Source organism: Somniosus microcephalus, chromosome 11 (genome assembly GCF_052327205.1).
Source record: "Somniosus microcephalus isolate GS21.2 chromosome 11, FLI_Smic_1.0, whole genome shotgun sequence".
NCBI lineage: Eukaryota > Metazoa > Chordata > Chondrichthyes > Squaliformes > Somniosidae > Somniosus > Somniosus microcephalus.
In genome coordinates, this window is record NC_140997.1 from 14,895,197 (window position 1) to 14,915,137 (window position 19,941).

General features: G+C 46.9%; 1 protein-coding gene across 3 annotated transcripts in view; it reads left to right on the forward strand.

Moving 5' to 3' along the window:
* Positions 1–19,941, forward strand: part of LOC147110336 (dual specificity mitogen-activated protein kinase kinase 6-like) — a 124,533-nt gene that overhangs the window by 83,825 nt on the left and 20,767 nt on the right. For all 3 annotated transcript variants that reach the window (XM_086000252.1, XM_086000254.1, XM_086000253.1), the window contains 2 exons: positions 6,898–7,011; positions 14,843–14,962. In XM_086000252.1, coding sequence (XP_085856378.1) covers positions 6,898–7,011; positions 14,843–14,962 — 234 coding nt within the window. The remainder of the gene's footprint in view (positions 1–6,897; positions 7,012–14,842; positions 14,963–19,941) is intronic.

The following is a 19,941-nucleotide window of genomic DNA, read 5'->3' on the forward strand; positions in this document are numbered from 1 at the left end:
TGAACAGAAGGATGAGAATTTTAAAAATCAAGGCGTTGCTTAGAAAAGAAATTGAGGGGAAAAATTCGGTTGTTTTGCGCCTCTTTGTGGCGCTAACTGGACGCAAAGCAACTCGCGCCCGGGCACGGTGCCACTAACACCTCCCACGAAATTCAGCGGGAGGTTAGTGGCGGCGGTAACCATTAGTACCCCGTGGCGCTGCACCTCCAGCGATGACGTCCTCACCATGCGCAGCGCCCTGCTTGTACCCCGGCCGTGATCTTCAGTAGCGCCCCCCTGACCAACCGCCAGATGATATGTCTGACGGGGTCAGGGGAGCGTACATGCTGCTAGGGCAGCGCAAATTAAAGGGAAGATGCCGGGCGGCCATTTTTGTTGCTGGCCACCTGCCAGCACCTGCCCCCATTGCACTCCCCGGCCTCCTGTGAAGCCCCCACCCCCTCCTTGCGGGGTGCCGGTTGCGCTCCGTGAGCCCGGCACTCCGATCCCAGGTGGCCCAGCTGGGCCCCGGGTCACACTGCACAAAGCCCCTCCCCTTTAATAAGGGGAGGTGGCCTGCAGTACCACGGTGCGATGTGCCGCAGCACCATAGCACCATGATATTAACTCACAGCGTCCCAAAAGGGAGGTGGGGCACTTCCAGTAGCGACCCGCCTCCCTCTTGGGGTGCTACCAATGAATTTCGGACTTGGGGGCGCTAACCTTTTTGGGGCGCTCATAGTAGTGCCCCAGCAAAGTTAGCGTCCCCAAAGGGGGCGTGACCCAATTTTGCCCCCATTGAGTGCAAAGACCGTAAAGGGTTTATTATCCTTTTTGAGTTATATCTTTGGATAATGATAACATCACTGGATTGGAAAATTTTACCCATCATGACCTCTCATTCCTTTTCAGTATCGGTGTAGATTGGAACTGAATTGTGATGTGTGCAGTGTAAGTCTCATGTTATGGAGCCCTCCTGTCTCGGCAAATCCCGCAATTCAGTCTGGAGTACTGAACTGAAAACCTTATGGTGTTAAACCTGTTAACTGTCGGAGCCATCCTTCCTAAGAAACCCTTTTGCAGCAAGAGAAAATGATTTCTTAGTGGTCTTGAATCTGAGTACGCCGTCGTATTCCCTTTAAAATGCCGCACAAATTCAGGATTTCCACATGCGCTTGCAGAACTTGCGACCTGTCGACGTTGACAGGCCATCCATGGGGGCCATGAAAAAGCAATCACTGGCGCAGAGTTGGGCTATTTGCCCAGCGACTGGCCAGCAATTGCCCACGTAAATCTTGTGGTTGATGCCACAAGCAGGCGCAGGGCCTGCTTGCATCAGCGTAAGGGGATATCTAAGGCTTAAATTAAACATTTTCATATTCTAAATTATGCACATACACTGTATTAAATGAGTTTATGCAAATATTGGCCCGGATTATAGTTTTAATGATGTATAAAATTATCATTTTTTATTGGGGTTGGTAGAATGAAGGTAATTATTAATAAAATTCCAATTCTGTTAATTGTATAATTATTACATTTCGGGATTCCATTGCTTTATCATTAGGGGATTCTATTCGTAAATGATTGAAATGGAATTCTGCTTATTGATAGGACCAGGCCCATGTGATCCCAGGTACGCTTCCGCACCGCCTGCGTCCCTGGGATCTGTGGGCCATTACGCTGCCCTCCGCCTCGAGTCCTAAGACCGCAACTTTTCGCAGCCTGGCCACCAGCAGGTACTTTCATAATTGTTTCACGGGTCGGAGGCGTACTCCGGAGGTACGCCTCCGACCGCAATTTCTGGCCCATTACTTTTGGATGCTTGTAGTTGGATTCCTGGGAGAACAGAAAATCTTTCTTTTAATAATATTATGCTTTTTTATTTAAAAAAAAAAAAAAAAAAAAAAAAAATTTCTACAACATTTAACAAAATCCAAGCCGAGATGCATTTCCATCTGCATAGCCCTACACCATTTGCATGTTAGCAGACAACCACGATGGGCCCTCTCTTCCCTCATTAGTTTGTTCAGGAATCGTTACTATTTAAAAACCGTGCCAACCATCCGCACTATACTTTAAACTGATGCCTGCAGATCCACGCCAGCTAACATGACAAACTACTGCACACATCACTTGATTATGTAGTTTGATCAAGAAAGACTGCTGCAATAGTCCCTTTAACAAGAAAGAAACATGTCCTTTCCCCAGTAAATTCATATGCAGTGTCTGAAATAACTCATCTAAATGAGATGGAGGTGATTCTGTGTCGGGTCAGTAGCTTCTCATGATTGTGAAGACACAAAGCTGATCCAGTATTATTTCCAGGATGTTTTACTGTATCTGGATTGTTGGTTGACAGAATATTCAATTACAAAAGCTAACTGTTTGAAGGAAGCTTACTTTTATCAGAATATAATTGGCATGTTGACAGCCCTCCTGTCACTATTGTGCAATGGGAATGTGTTTAAATAAGAAGACTGAGGGCTAAGAAAATGTCTGGAATACCCTAACTTTTTTTATATAGCTTGTTTCATCTCCCTAGCCAGGATTGCTGACTAGGAATTTAACCTGGTCTGTATGGCTAGTCTAACATATGCTAAGCCATCTTAAATCTTTAAAGGCATCTATTCTTCTCCCCCTGCAACCCCTCCAAAATTAATCATGGCAATGTAAAGTTCTTGCTGCAATTGTAAATGACTAAACCATGCATTAAAGAAAGAATATCAATTTATGTAACCCCTTCATGTCCCCAGTAATGTCCCAAAGCACTCCATGTACACCGAATTACATTTTGACTGGTGTGTAGGCAAATACAGCAGCCATCTTGCACTCCAGTGAGCTCCCACAAACAGCAGTGTGATGAAAGACCGGTTATTCTATCTTTGGTGTTTTCGGTTGAGGGAGGAATGTTGTATCGGACACCGAGGGAATTCCACGCTCTCCGAATAATGCCATGGGATTTTCTTAACATTCACTTGAGCCACTGGAGCAGGCGGAAGGGGCCCGAATTCAATGCATCATCCGAGAGATGGCACCTCCGAAATGCAGTGCTTCCTTGGTACCAGTGTAATTTAAAGGGGCACTGTCTTTTTGAAGAGGTGATTGGCAGACTTTTTCTCTTCTCATTTTCATATTTGGGCTAAATTAATGCTCTGCTGTTCTCCCTACCCAGACAGGAACACAGCGGGTTTGATTTTCACTTCTTTCGCCTGGCGTTAAAGGGACGGTAACTGTCTCAGGATGGGGTGGGTCGCCCCGTTACGCAGCTGGCTCCATTTTGAAAGGGGCCTACCGACAGGTATCCAAAGCACCCGCCCGTTTCAGTTGATGGGGGGCCCCCCTTTTAATATAGAAATCGGAGGACCTTTTTACGTCATAGGACACCGATTTCCATTTTTGGTCGGGAATGGTGCAGCCTCTGACCAGTTCCACGGGCGATGGAACTGAAGAGGCTTGCCTCTGGGTCGTAGCTGCCCCGGCACACCCACCTTCAGCAAGCCTATTTGGCGCCCCGCAGCTCGCCTGCCAGATTCAAAATGGCGGGGGCGGGCAGTACCTCTTTGCCGTCTGAATGGGTGGCCGACCAGCGCACTCCGCCAATCAGTCGACCAAAAGTCAAACTAGACCCCCAGTGCCTCTTCAAAGATGCCCGTTGCCACATATTCCAAACAGTTAAGCAAAGGAGTTTCCTTCCAGTGTGCTGCTCTCTACATACAGTGAGTATTCACTGAACTGGTTGCAGTCCATTGGTTGAGATTTGTCATTGAGATGCAGCTACAGTTATTTAGTCCCAGCAGTGCGCAAAGCGTTTAAGAACAGCTTTCAAAAGTGGAATGATTTGTCGTTTTGTATTTGTATTGCGGAGCTGCTTTCAGTTTTGTGTGCCCCTCTGTGTGTGACTGACTTTCCGTAACTTGCTTGCCTGTGGGCTCACAGCATACGACTCTGCTCCATGTGAAAAAAGTGCCATAGAACATGGTCGCCGATGTCTTGCACGACCTTGACTTGGGGCAGGAACGGCATATGGTAAGCATGGGCAAAGCAAGTGACTTTGCTGTGGCTGGCCTGCCGTATTGCATCGAACAGAATTGAATGTTGCACTACTTTTTGACGTGACTGCTGCAGATCGAGTCAGTTAAACTCTCCACTAAGCTCCGCTCCCAGCAGACCATCCTCACCATCTCGGTGTCGACGCAGGAACCTCCCGCACATGAAGTGACATTCTAATTTTACCACGTTGTCCGGTTGGATCCCAAAAATGGCATGGGATCAAATTATGGCTGTAAGCTTGTGTCATTACAGTTATGATTAAGGATTAGATTTAACCATGGCAACGTGGCAGTTTGCCATTATGCAAGTCAGAATGGTCTTCGCAAGAAGTCTGTAGAACTGATTTTGTTGAAGCAACCTGCACTACTTGAAGGAACAAAGCATTTTGCTTATATTCAGAAAGATTGATCTTGCAATGACAAAGACCTAGTGATATTTTATTCGATCTGTGCAGAATTTACAGTAACATCTAGGAGCACTGGACAGTCTATGGATCAGCCATTTTGCAGTGTGTTTTATGGGGCGGGGGATGGGTTGAGTCTCATAATGCGTATGCTGACCTATTATTTTAGAGCTCACATGTTCTATCAGCGGTTAACTTGATCTCTTTTATATACTTGTTATTGATGAATTTGTAAAATTTTCGTGCAGAGAAACAACAAATCTGGGGGCTGAAAATCAAATGGGGGTGGGCAAGCAACAATGTCGGAGAAATACCAATGTACACAACACACAATATAAAGCTGCTAACAGCAGGGTCATGTTAGCAACCTCAGTATTTTAATAGAAAATTGCTGTGTTTGTAGGGGTTTCTACATAAAGCCAGCTTGTTATTTGACACCCTTTTTTCTGATGTGCTGTTCCAAATTGATTAGCTGATTGCTGCTTTAGCACGTTATGTAATTTCCTCAATTGAGCTACTAAAGCCGTTCCCTACACTGCAGACAAATGTAAAATGTTCTGAGGTTTTGCAACAGACACAGATTTATTGCAAGTCTTCCAACTTCAGGTACCAGGCAGCTAAGAAATGGTGCATGGGAGCTCCCTAAAACAATGCACAGTTTAAAAAAAAAAAAAAAAAAACCACCTTGCCTTACAGTGCAAGGAATCTGGCTTTAAAGCTGTGCAGTTTTTAACAATCTGATGAGCATGAGCTATAGACATAAGCTCAGTGGGAGTCATGCGCCTGCAGAGTGAAATGCGAAGGGGATGAAGAATCCCACCTTCCACCAGGAAACAAGCTGAAATATGACAGCCCTGCCCACTATCAAGAAAATCAACTGATGTTTATGGCTGGCTGCCAGTTTTATTACATGGAGCAAGCACCAGAAACACTAGTGTTTAACAATTCAAAACTAACTACCTATATAGAATTGTGTCATAAGGAAATGATCAAAAATTGCATCGTTCTCCCCCTCCCCCCCCCCCCCCCCCCCCCCCCCTTTTAGTTGCCTGCCAGTTCTATGATCTGCTAGCTAGGAGGTGCGTAATAGAATCATAGAAATTTAAAGCACAGAAGGAGGCTATTCGACCCATTGTGTCTGTGCCAGCGAAAAAGAGCTCTCCACCCTAATCCCACTTTCCAGCTCTTGGTCTGTAGCCCTGTAGGTTACGGCACTTCAAGTGCACATCCAAGTACAGGAAACTCTTTCGTATCCGGCACCGATGGGACCGGGATGGTGCCGGTTTATTAAAAATTCCGGATAACCGAATTAGCGCCAGCCAGATAGTGCCCTGCGCGGGAGTACCACCCCGGCCGCTAAATTGGGCTTACCGTCCTGGCGAGGAAGCGGAGCGCTATCTCGGGCAGTCCACTTCCTCGGGGCGGTGTCTGGAGTGCAAAGCGCAGTAGCACCGGAGCACTACGCGGCCGCTCCATATGATGCTGACACGCTTCATCGCCCCTCCACTTCCGTTAAAGGGGAGGGATGCTGCGCACTCTGCAGGCCGTTTGACGGCCTCCTATAGCCCCCCCACTGACTAACTCGGCCACCGCGGGAGACTCGGATTCGCCAATATTTCCGGTTATTGAGGTGTTGTTTTCGGAGTATGAATTTTGCCGGTTATTAGAGAATTCCCGATATTTAGCTGCCGTTTAAACGAGAGTTTCCTGTACTTCTGAAATGTGACAAGGGTTTCGGTTTCTGCCTCTACCACCCTTTCAGGCAGTGAGTTCCAGACCCCCACCACCCTCTGGGTGGGAAAAAATTCTCCTCAACTCCCCTCTTATCCTTCTACCAATTATTTTAAATCTATGTCCCTGGGCTATTGACCTCTCTCTGCTAAGGGAAATAGGTCCTTCCTATCCACTCTATCCAGGCCCCTCATAATTTTATACACCTCAATTAAATCTCCCCTCAGCCTCCTCTGTCCCAAAGAAAGCAACCCCAGCCTATCCAATCTTTCCTCATAGCTAAAATTCCCCAGCCCAGGCAACATCCTCGTAAATCTCCTCTGTACCCCCTCTAGTGCAAGCACATCCTTCCTGTAATGTGGTGACCAGAACTGTACACAGTATTCTAGCTGAGACCTAACCAGTGTTTTATACAGTTCAAGCATAACCTTCCTGCTCTTATATTCTATGCCTCGGCTAATGAAGGAAAGTATCCCGTGTACCTTCTTAACCACCTTTATGGGGATGCAATCTTCGCGGATGAACTGCTCTACAGATCTTTCACTTCATTTGCTCGATGTTGCCCCCCTGATGAAACAAGTCACTATTGGGCTCGAATCATAATGCTGTATCTATGCCGGAGCATTAATAAGTTTCATCGCTCTGCAGATTGAGATTTGTATTCCTTGGCTCTTTTTCTAATACTTTTTATGCGGACAGTAAACTGATTTTTTCCTGTGGTTTAATTGCAGAATTTTGTGGTGGAAGCGGATGATTTAGTGCCCATCAATGAACTGGGCCGAGGAGCCTATGGAGTGGTGGAGAGAGTGCGGCACACGCCCAGCGGAACCATAATGGCTGTGAAGGTACTGGCCTCGAACCTCTTTGCTGGTTAGATATCATAAAGGAAGCTTTAGGGCATAATCTTAAAATTAGAGCCAGGCCCTTCAGGAGTGAAATCAGGAAGCCGTTTTTCCACACGAAGGGTAGTGGAAATCTGGAACGCTCTTCCCTTTTCCCCCCCCCCCCCCCCCAAAATGCAGTTTGAAATGTTCAAGTCTGAGGTTGAGAGATTTTTGTTATGTAAGGGTGTCAAGTGATGTGGAGCAAAGACAGGGAAAGAAAGAAAGACTTGCATTTCTATAGCGCCTTGCACGACCACCGATGTCTCCAGGCGCTTTGCAGCCAATGAAGTACTTTTTGAAGCGGAGTCATTGTTGTAATGTGGAAAACGCAGCAGCCAATTTGCGCACCGCAAAGTCCCACAAACCGCAATGTGATAATGACCAGATAATCTGTTTTTGTTATGTTGGTTGAGGGATAAGTATTGGCCCCAGGACACCGGGGAGAACTGCCCCCTGCTCTTCGAAATAGTGCCGTGGGATCTTTTACGTCCACCTGAGAGAGCAGACAGGGCCTCGGTTTAACATCTCATCCGAAAGACAGCACCTACGACCGTGCAGCACTCCCTCAGTACTGCACTGGAAGTGTCAGCCTAGCTTTATGGTGCTCAAGTCCCTGGAGTGGGATTTGAACCCACAACCATCTGACTCCGAGGCGAGTGTGCTACCAACTGAGCCACAGCTGACAACTGGAGTCAGCCATGATCTAACTGAATGAATGGTTGCACAGACTCGAGGGGCTGAATGGTCTACTCCTGTTCTTGGGTTGTGTTGAGGAAGTGGAGCAGAATTTTTCTTTTAAACCTCCAAAGAATCAACTTGCAACTTTATATATTTTTTTCATAGACCCAATATTTAATTAATGTCCTGTATTTCCCATTTGTATTCTTGTTCTGCCCAGAACCTAAACAGCTGATTCTACATCTTACACAACTTACTTGCAGTGGAATTTTGTTTACTCGCACTCCAGTTTTCCGCACTATCGATTCTCCGCAAGAATCTTTTTGTCCGAGTCGGTGCTTGTCTTGCATATAACTGCTAAAATGAAGGCTTTTAATGTACTTTCACGCAGTGTTCCCTTTAAGCTGCGTGACCATGCAGCGCTCTGGAGGTCCCGTACAGCCAGGTCTCCGGCTTTTCAATGGAAGAACCACGCGTGCACGGGTTTTTGAATGGGCCGCGCAGCCCGTTAAAAAATTAGAGGGAACATTGCTTTCACGGTCTCTGGGTTCTTGATTTAACATTTTTAAAACTGACAATATGGCATGAGGTAATCTAAATAGACTAATCAAAAGCTTCAAACCTCACTGTCAGATTAAATAGAGAGGACTCTTGCTTCTCATTGTTTGGGGGGGGGTTTCACCATTATGATGGATAATTGAGGTGCCATTGTATCTCCAGTTCATCAGTTTGTCTTTCAGATCCAAGTTTTCGCATTCTTTCATTTTTAATCAGTTTTCCTTTACTTTCCCTTTCCATGCTGTCTGTGGTCATCATTTGTTCCCATTTTAAGTTTTTTTCTTAATCACCATTTATTACTTCATAATTTTTGTTTTGTTCTGTTTCCTGTATGTTCTCAACTCTTTCCTGGTATAACAGAAACTCTGCATACGTTTGAACATAAGAAATAGGAACATAAGAAATAGGAGCAGGAGTCGGCCATTTGGCCCCTCGAGCCTGCTCCGCCATTCAATAAGATCATGGCTGATCTTCTACCTCATCTCCACTTTCCTGCACCATCTCCATATCCCTTGATTCCCTTAATATTCAAAAATCTATCGCTCTCGGTCTCGCATATACTCAACGACTGAGCCTCCACAGCCCGCTGGGGCAGAGAATTCCAAAGATTCACCACCCTCTGAGTGAGTGAAGAGATTTCTCCTCATCTCAGAAGATGTGCTGCTGCACCTTAGAGTTCTGGTTTTCTGGTAGTCTCTGCCAATTTATTTAATAATTCTGTCTGCCATCTAGTGGTGTAGAAATAGAGTTCCTTGCAAGGAGCTAGGAATCTCACAACCAGTAATGAGATGCTCAGGACGCAGGATGGGACCTGTAGCTTGCAACAACTGTTTACTGCTCTTCTGCATTGTGTGAACAATAATATATTTTGAAAGATCAATGAATGCATTTCAATTAGCATTGAGCAGATCTCATTAATGGTGCCATTTCAGTCTGCAGAATGCTGCACTACTGCCAAACCCACGGTTCTTTCACTTGGCTAATGTGTAATGTTTCAGTTACCAGACACCTTGGGAATGATTTTGCCAGCCCTGGGGAGGCGGGACTGCCGGGAAAATGGCAGAATTTGGGGGCGGGCGCCCAACCTGCCTCCATGCCATCTTCCCAGGAGGCAGGTAGTTAACCGGCAGAAAATAGGATTATCCCCTTTTTTGCCCTCAAGGGCTTCCCGAAGGCTCCAAAACACGCCAGCTCAACTCCGCTCGTACTGGGTCTGGCGGGGGGGGGGGGGGGAGAAAGTGTGGTGTGATGGATGCAAGAGTGTAGAGGTGAGTATATGAGGTAAGTGTAAAGTGTTTTTAAAAGTGTACTTACCTTTGTTTCTTCCTGCAGGCTTCAGTCGGTGTGTAGAGCCTCGGAGCTCCGTGTAGAGATGAGAGACGGCCGTTGCATTTTCTGTATAAGAAAGAAGTTTGATGAGGTCTTGTATTCAAGACCTCGTCAAACTGCAGAGAATGTCACTGTTTGACCGCTTCACAGCGCTGTCAAACGATAACGACTCATGACACATCATATGTTGACATGCCCTGCAACCGGCTTTCCCTTAATTGGCCTGCTAAGCCCGCTGGGCAGGCTTAACAAGGCGTGGGTTGGCCACAAATCGATGGAGGCGGGACATCGACCCCCCCCCCCCCCCCCCAAGCAGCAGTCCCGCCGCCAACGCGCCCCCATTCACAAAATCGTCCCACTTGTAGTTCAGGTATTGTTACCAACCACATTTGATTGCACCACACAAAAATATAATGAGTTGCTCGGGGGGAGATGAGGAGCAATTTATTTATGCAGCGAGTTGTTCTGATCTGGAACGCGCTGCCTGAAAGGGTGGTGGAGGCAGATTCTGTAGTAACTTTCAAAAGGGGAAGTGGATATATACTTGAAAAGGGGAAAAAAATTACAGGGCTTTCGGGAAACAGCAGGAGAGTGGGACTGCAGTAAACTCTCGTTTAAACGGCACCTAATTATCCGGAATTCTCTAATAGCCGGCAAAATTCAGGAGTAGGTTTTGAGGCTTCCGTATGCTGTATATTTGTGGCTGTGTAACCGGGGTTCTCGTATCATTTGCCGTGTAACCTTGGATCCTGCACCTCTGGCCGTGTAACCGGGTCCCCTGTACCTGTGGCCGTGTGATCGGGTCCCCTGTACCTGTGGCCGTGTGATCGGGTCCCCTGTACCTGTGGCCGTGTGATCGGGTCCCCTGTACCTGTGGCCGTGTGATCGGGTCCCCTGTACCTGTGGCCGTGTGATCGGGTCCCCTGTACCTGTGGCCGTGTGATCGGGTCCCCTGTACCTGTGGCCGTGTGATCGGGTCCCCTGTACCTGTGGCCGTGTGATCGGGTCCCCTGTACCTGTGGCCGTGTGATCGGGTCCCCTGTACCTGTGGCCGTGTGATCGGGTCCCCTGTACCTGTGGCCGTGTGATCGGGTCCCCTGTACCTGTGGCCGTGTGATCGGGTCCCCTGTACCTGTGGCCGTGTGATCGGGTCCCCTGTACCTGTGGCCGTGTGATCGGGTCCCCTGTACTTGTGGCCGTGTGATCGGGGCTCCAGCACTTGTGGCCGTGTGATCGGGGCTCCTGTACCTGTGGCCGTGTGATCGGGGCTCCTGTACCTGTGGCCGTGTGATCGGGGCTCCTGTACCTGTGGCCGTGTGATCGGGGCTCCTGTACCTGTGGCTGTGTGATCGGGGCTCCTGTACCTGCGGCCGTGTGATCGGGGCTCCTGTACCTGCGGCCGTGTGATCGGGGCTCCTGTACCTGTGGCTGTGTGATCGGGGCTCCTGTACCTGTGGCTGTGTGATCGGGGCTCATGTACCTGTGGCTGTGTGATCGGGGCTCCTGTACCTGTGGCTGTGTGATCGGGGCTCCTGTACCTGTGGCTGTGTGATCGGGGCTCCTGTGGCTGTGTGATCGGGGCTCCTGTACCTGTGGCTGTGTGATCGGGGCTCCTGTACCTGTGGCCGTGTGATCGGGGCTCCTGTACCTGTGGCCGTGTGATCGGGGCTCCTGTACCTGTGGCCGTGTGATCGGGGCTCCTGTACCTGTGGCCGTGTGATCGGGGCTCCTGTACCTGTGGCTGTGTGATCGGGGCTCCTGTACCTGTGGCCGTGTGATCGGGGCTCCTGTACCTGTGGCCGTGTGATCGGGGCTCCTGTACCTGTGGCTGTGTGATCGGGGCTCCTGTACCTGTGGCTGTGTGATCGGGGCTCATGTACCTGTGGCTGTGTGATCGGGGCTCCTGTACCTGTGGCTGTGTGATCGGGGCTCCTGTACCTGTGGCCGTGTGATCGGGGCTCCTGTACCTGTGGCCGTGTGATCGGGGCTCCTGTACCTGTGGCCGTGTGATCGGGGCTCCTGTACCTGTGGCTGTGTGATCGGGGCTCATGTACCTGTGGCTGTGTGATCGGGGCTCCTGTACCTGTGGCTGTGTGATCGGGGCTCCTGTACCTGTGGCTGTGTGATCGGGGCTCTCGTACCTTGGACCATTGTCACTCCATGTCCCTTCTTCTGGTCTGAGGTCGGCCGATATATAAATTGCCTCGGTAGGTACACCCCTCCGTTATCCGGAATTTTTAATCAACCTGCACCATCCCGGTCCCGTAGGTGCCGGATACGAAGAAGTTTACTGTAATTGGATAGTTCTTTCAAAGAGCCGGCACAGGCACGATGGCTGAATGGCGGTCTCCTGCGCTGTAAGATTCAGTGATGTTGTTTCTGCGCCGCATTGGAGTTCCTTCTTTATGCAAACGCTGTTGAGTTCAACATCATAGGTTTGCGACTCCACATTTGTTGCAGGACGGGGAATAACACGCAGCACAGAAACTGTCGCATTTGGTATTGTGTGACTCAATCTTTACTTTCGAGGTAATGCAGAACACAAATCGAGAAAGGAGAATTTCTATTTTACTGGTCTTTGTCTTTTTTTTAAAATGTGTTTGTGCTCAGTTTCGAGCAGAGAGTCGCTGGCGATTGATGGAAACCTTTTACTTCTCCTTTCCCGACCCTGGAGGCACGAAGACCAATTGCAGCACCCCAACCACTGCCGGCTTGCCTGCGATCCACTGCACTCAGCACAGGCCGAGGCTTGTAAACAAATAAAAATAATTACATTGTGGGAGTGGGCAGCTTTAAGTCAAATTGACAGAAATTGCCCCTACTCTCCATCAGTCAAAGTGGCCAAGCAGGGGTGGGTGGTGCACTGATTCGATGCAATCGTTGCGTTTCTAATTCCCAGAAATCAGCTGACAATGTTGCAATAAACAGAAGGCATAAGTAATTCATTCTCTCTTTCTGTTCTCCAGTTTTATTAAGCAGACACTTTAACTCCGTTCCATGTAACTGCTGGGAAAATGGAGGTTGGCAAAACCAGCTGGATTTGCTCCGCCTCATTGCTCTCCAGTTAACTTGTGTTCCCTGTCTCCCGTCGTACTGTGTTTGCATGGTACCAGACAAGCTTTTCAGCTCCCAGAGTATGATTAATTGTTTTTAATAATTGCTGGAACGCTCAGTTAGAAGAATAACGGGTTGTCGCGGCCCTCATTAGTTTCTTGCCAGGATTGGGTCGCCACCACTCCCATCCTTTTTCTGTTTGAGGGCACCACAGAGTTCAAATAACAAATATTTGAATCAAATATTTGAGGAAGGATCCCCTTTTGTTGGCGCAACTAGGCGAGGTGTATAATGCCGTCCCAGATTTTATGTTTTGTTATCTCATTTGAGTCATTATGTTCAACCAGTTTCAGATGGTATTTGTGTTTTGTTTTATTCTTCTGTTAAAAGTTCACCATAGCAAATTAGCCTTTCCCCTGGTGTGCAAAAAGTACCTACCTCCTGTGCCTCTGAATCTTTGCTAATAGCCCTTGATGGGAGAGAGCGGGTTAACCCTAATTCATGGTTTCTCTTATCGGCATTTCAGGGATAACCCCAGCTTTTTGATCGCCAAATACGCAATGGTGTCACCTCCCCACCAGTGAGTTTTGAATATGGTAAGCCTACTGACTTGCTCTTGTTGCGAGTTGGCAGTAAGCTGAGCCTTTCTGCTGCTGCTTTGCTCCTGAACTCTTGTCGCAAGAAGCTTCTTTTTACAGGCACTAAAGGAATGCTGTGTACACTTGTGGCCCGGGCAACTCTGGCCCTTCTGTGCTGGAGGTTCTTGGGAGTCGGGCACCGAACAACCTTCACGGTTTGTTGTGTTTTCTCTGCGCTGTGAGGAAGGACCCAAAACTGGCAAATGCCATTGGGCGACGGCTCAATTTGGACACCTAAGGCCAAACGTGAGTCACTCCTGTCTATTGAGCAACGGTGCCTTGGTGCTAAATCTGACCACCATGTCATGACCTCAAAGCCTGCTTGGATCTGTAATTGGCCATTTGCAGGTTACAGACCTATGATGGGCAAGGTGCCATCTCGCGTAGATGTTTCGGGTGACCTAGACATGTCATGTCGGTACACAAATTTTGCCCATTTATACTTTGAGTGCTTTTCTGAAGTTGTACCTTAGAGTCCAGCTGCATGGATTTATTGTAGCGGAGGAGAAACAATCAATGGACCCCCCCCCCCCCCCCCCCCCCCAACCACTCTGATTTGCCTACCTTGATTTTCAGCAAGAGAGATACAGTGGACAAAAAGAAATACTTGCATTTATATAGCATCTTTCACGACCTCAGGTCAATTAAATATTTTTGAAGTGTTGTAAGAAACACAGCAGCCAATTTGCACTAGGCAAGGTCTCTCAAACAGCAATGTGATAATGACCAGGTAATCTGTTTGTGATGTTGGTAGAGGGTTAAATATTGGCCCAGGACACCGGGGAGAACTCCCCTGCTTTCTTCGAAATTGTGCCACGGGATCTTTTATGTTCACATTCTAAAGTTATACTAAAACGTCTTTTTTTTTTCCTGCTCATTTTATTCCAATTTTCTATTGTAGAGCATGTGGCTGAATATAATGCTCAAAGCATATGATCCAGAAACACTACCTTTAAAAACCGTGTCAGTTAGTAGCACTCTCTCCCGAGTCAGAAGATTCCACGGCACTATTTCGAGCAAGTGCAGGGGAGTTCTCCCCGGTGTCCTGGGGCCAATATTTATCCCTCAACCAACATCACTAAAACAGATTATCTGGTCATTATCACGTTGCTGTTTGTGGGAGCTTGCTGTGCGCAAAATTAGCTGCCGCGTTTCCTACATTACAACAGTGACTACACTTCAAAGGTACTTAATTGGCTGCAAAGCACTTTGGGATGTCTGGAGGTCATGAAAGGCGCTATATAAATGCAAGTCTTGAGATGTCCACACACACACTCTCACACTCTCACTCTCACTCTCACTCTCACACACACAGTCACTGGAGAGCAATCAGGAGGTGGATTGGTAGCAAATTTAGTCTCTTTAACCCAGTGGTGTTGTGGCCAGTTGTGCTCTTGCTGCTACTTTGGCTGAGATAAGTAACCTAGCGCAGATTAAGTCGCTCACCTGCTGACACACTTGTCGGCTAAAGCCATCTGGGAAGGCTGTGGAATAAAGCCGTTTTAACGTGCATGTTTCTTTGTTTTGTTTTTCAGAGAATCCGGGCAACTGTGAACAGCCAGGAACAGAAGCGATTGCTAATGGACCTCGATATCTCGATGAGAACTGTTGACTGTTTCTACACAGTCACATTCTATGGCGCTCTATTTCGAGAGGTAGCGAGAAATGTTTAATGGAGATTTTGTGGGAGGGGAAAGTGTTAAATAAAAAAGCAACCTTTCAGCTTGAAAATGGAGGTTGAGAATCTTATTATAGGTCAACCAAAGCATCATTACTCTCCCATCACTTTTTAAAATTGACTTTTGTGATTGATGTCTACTCTGACATGGGAATGGAGGGCAATTGTTTGAATCGAAATAATTTTTTTACTTCGTATTTTGTAATGGATACATCAGACGATCTGATATTTCATTGCTGAAAGCATCTCAGTGCTCACCCCCCACATTGCTCATAGTGCTTTGTTGAGTCTTCTCAAAACTCCAGTGCCGGTACATTTCTCTCTTTCATTATTGTTGCAAAACCCATCTTTAGCACAGTACTGTCCAAGTACTAATATGTTTGCCAATCGGTACACCTTTTCCCTGACAAAGTTGAATCCAGCCAGACTCTGGTTTAATTGGAGCCGAGTGTTCACCTGCACTATCTAGTCCTGGCTTGGCCGGGAGTTTGTACAAAAATTCTCAGTGTCCTAGAAGCTTTTTATTTGGTCTCTATTTCAAATTTAAGTCATTTTATTTAAAGTCTTCATAAGAAATTTAGTTCTAATTTTATTCACGTTTTTGTTCCCTAACTTTTACTTGTACTTTAGTATTCGTAAATCGGGTCAAAAATCTAAAATTTCCTTTCTGTATTTTAATTAACTTTTTAGGAATATTTTCCATAATTTTTGGTCGGCCCTCCTCCTTTGGCTAGGTGTCCACATACCTCTGTGAAGTGCCTTGGGCATTTTCTCCTACCTTAAAGGCGCTATATAAATGCAAGTTGTGCTTGTTGTAGACACAGCAGCTTTGCATGTCAAAACAGCGGTTGGAATCGACTAACCGATTGGTCGCATGGAGCTAAAAATTTGAATGGAGGGAATTTTACATAACATTTAATCATTTGCCTTCCCCCACAAAGATCAGAAAGAGCTGCATTTTTTCCTCCTTTTGCTTTCAGAAGGATGTCTTTGGTTCATTCAAGTTCTAACTGCACCCTCGCATTTGCATTGGGATTGGTTTCAAGATTGCTTTCTTGATAATGAGTTAACGACAGGCCTAATGAGGATAAAGTGCTGTTTGATATTATCTGGCTATTTTCACAGCAGCGCACTGCGCTGTAGTCAGGCGATGAAAGAATGTGGCCTGGCTGCACAAAGCTGTATAACACTTGGCTAATTGTTTAGCTGATAGACCTACATAAATTAACACAGAGAGTAACCAGCGTAGCTCTCTCCTGCAGCAACCTGTATTCGTTTTAATGAAATGTTCTACATGAGCTCCTCATTAGCACTACACAAGAGGATGATTTTTTTCCTGCTGTCATTTAGTCTTCAGGCGCCACATAAAAAGTCTTTAGAGAAGTATTAATGCGGCTTTTCTCTCTAGTGCCATATTAATATCACAGAACATAGAACCGTACAGCACAGAAGGAGGCCTTTTGGCCCATCTTGCCTGTGCCTGCTCTTTGATAGAGCTATCCAATTAGTCCCACTCCCCCTGCTCTTTCCCCATATCCCTGCAAATTTTTCCCTTTCAAGTATTTATTCAATTCCCTTCTGAAAGTTACTGTTGAATCTGCTTCCACCACTCTTTCAGGCAGCGCATTCCAGATCATAACAACTTGCTGTGTTTATTTAAAAAAAAAAAAAAAAAAAAAAATAATAATAATAATTCTCATCTCCTCTCTGGTTCTTTTGCCAATTACCGAAAATCTGTGGCTTCTGGTTACCGACCTTCCTGCCAGTGGAAACAGTTTCTCCCTACGTACTCTTATCAAAACCTCTCCAGTATGTTCAAAAGACCTCGCGTGTGTTGCAGCCTTGAACAAAACTCTGCACTTTAAATGGTGCATACACGTGTGTTCATCTTTTTGGAGCTTTTGTCAGAGTTGCCACTTCCTTTCTGAGCAGAGAGCCTTTCTATGTAACTGTGTCGCATTTAAAGGAAGGGGTATATTTACAGTATCTTAACCACAAGAGTAATGGAGTCGGATGACAGAAGGTAGAGGGTTTTGTCTTGTTTTGTAGATCAGTATCCTGCCTTAAGACTTACATTTATGTAGCGCCTTTAAAGACCACAGGATGTCCCAAAGTGCTTTGTAGGAAATGTGACCGCCAATTTGCAGATAGCAAGGTCCCACAAAAAGCAATGAAATAAATGACAAGATCATCTGTTTTTAGGTGTTGGTTGAGGGGTACATATTGGCCAGGACACCGGGGAGAACTCCCCTGCTCCTCTTCGAATAGTGCCGTGGGATCTTTTACATCCACCTAAGAGCAGACGGGGCCTCGGTTTAACATCATCCAAAAGACGGCACCTCCGACAGTGCCGCTCTCCCTCCGTACTGCACTGGAGTGTCAGCCTAGATTTAGTGCTAAGTCCCCGGAGTGGGATATATAAATGGTTATATAAATATTAAATGTAAGTTAAGGATATTGGTATCTTGTAGACTTATCCCTCCAAAAGGAAATAGAAACTCAGCTCAGCTTTTTAAACGATTCTTTTCCTCAATGTCTCCACCAAGATGAAGCTGGACTCCTCCTACTACAACAACAACTTGTATTTATATAGCACCTTTAACATAATAAAACGTCCCAAGGCGCTGTGCAGGAGTATTTTAAGACAAAAAATTTGACACCGATCCACATGAGGATAAATTTGGGCAGATGACCAAAAGTTTGGTCTAAGAGGTAGATTTTAAGGAGCATTTTAAAGGAGGAAAGAGAGGTAGCAAAGAGGACCGGTTTAGGCAGGGAATTCCAGAGCTTAGGGCCTAGGCAACAGAAGGTACGGCCGCCAAAGGTTGAGCAATTATAATCCGGGAGGGGCGAGGGCCGAATTAGGAGCACAGATATCTTTGGTGGGGGGAATTTTGAAATCGAGGTGCTGCTTAACCGGGAGCCAATGTAGGTCATCGAACACAGGGGTGATGGGTGAATGGAACTTGGTGCGAGTTAGGACACGGGCAGCCGAGTTTTAGATCACCTCAAGTTTACGTAGAGTAGAATGTGGGAGGCCAGCCAGGAGTGCGTTGGAATAGTCAAGTCTAGCGGTAACAAAGGCATGGATGAGGGTTTCAGCAGCGGATGAGCTGAGGCAGGGGCGGAGACGGGCAATGTTAGAGGTGGAAGTAGGCGGTCTTGGTTATGCTGCGGATATGTGGTCGGATGCTCATTTCCAGGTCAAATATGACAACAAGGTTGCGAACAGTGTGGTTCAGCCTCAGACAGATGTTGGGGGGAGGGATGGAGTCAGTGGCTAGGGAACGGAGTTTGTGGCGGGGACCGAAAACTATGGCTTCGATCTTCCCAATATTTAATTGGAGAAAATTTTTGCTCATCCAGAACTGTATGTCGGACAAGCAGTCTGACAACTTCGACACTGGATAAGGTTAGTCATGGAATTGGAGAATAACAAATGCCTTGCCCAGAAATCCTTTGAAACTCAGTGGTTGTTTATTCAATGCAGCAGAAAGAGTATGAGGAAACTTTTTTTTATCCGGCACGGACGGGACCGACGTGGTACTGGTTCATCAAAAATTCCGGATAACCGAACGCTATAGTAAAAGATAGGGAGAGCTGACGGCTCCGTGTAAAGCAACAAACCCCGTTGCTTAGAATGGCCACAAGTTCCAAGCATCTCTGTAGCTTAGCAACAGCTGCAGCCACACCCTTGCACAGCAACAGACGGAGGAAGGCAAATACAATATGAAATCAAACCTACTCCTGAATTTTGCCGGTTAACCGAGATTTCCGGTTATTTAGGTGCCGGTAAATCGAAAGTTTCCTGTATGAGGAAATGGTAAAAGCTGAAGATGTTTGTGTTGGTCATAGAGTCATAGAGTTATACAGCACGGATAGAGGCCCTTCGGCCCATCGTGTCCGCGCCGGCCATCACGCCCTGTCTAATCTAATCCCATATTCCAGCATTTGGTCCGTAGCCTTGTATGCTATGGCATTTCAAGTGCTCATCCAAATGCGTCTTGAATGTTGTGAGGGTTCCAGCCTCCACAACCCTTTCGGGCAGTGAGTTCCAGACTCCAACCACCCTCTGGGTGAAAAAGTTCTTTCTCAAATCCCCTCTAAACCTCCCGCCCTTTACCTTGAATCTGTGCCCCCTAGTTATTGACCCTTCTACTAAGGGAAAAAGCTCCTTAGTATCCATTCTATCTATGCCCCTCATAATTTTGTACACCTCAATCATGTCCCCCCTCAGCCTCCTCTGCTCCAAGGAAAACAAACCCAATCTGCCCAGTCTCTCTTCATAGCTGAAGCGTTCCAGCCCTGGTAGCATCCTGGTGAATCTCCTCTGCACCCTCTCCAAAGCTATCACATCCTTCCTGTAGTGTGGTGACCAGAACTGCACACAGTATTCCAGCTGTGGCCTAACCAGTGTTTTATACAGCTCCATCATAACCTCCTTGCTCTTATATTCTATGCCTCGGCTAATGAAGGCAAGTATCCCATATGCCTTTTTTACCACCTTATCCACCTGTTCCGCCGCCTTCAGGGATCTGTGTACTTGCACACCCAGATCCCTCTGACCCTCCGTCTTGCCTAGGGTCTTACCATTCATTGTGTATTCCCTTGCCTTGTTAGTCCCCCCAAAGTGCATCACCTCGCACTTTTCCGGGTTAAATTCCATTTGCCACTGTTCCGTCCATCTGACCAACCCATCGATATCGTCCTGCAGACTGAGACTACCCTCCTCGCTATTTACCACCCTACCAATTTTTGTATCATCTGCGAACTTACTGATCATACCTTTTACATTCATATCCAAGTCATTAATATAGACCACAAACAGCAAGGGACCCAGCACCGATCCCTGTGGTACCCCACTGGCCACAGGCTTCCAGTCACAAAAACAACCTTCGACCATCACCCTCTGCCTTCTGCCACTAAGCCAGTTTTGTATCCAACGTGCCAAGGCAC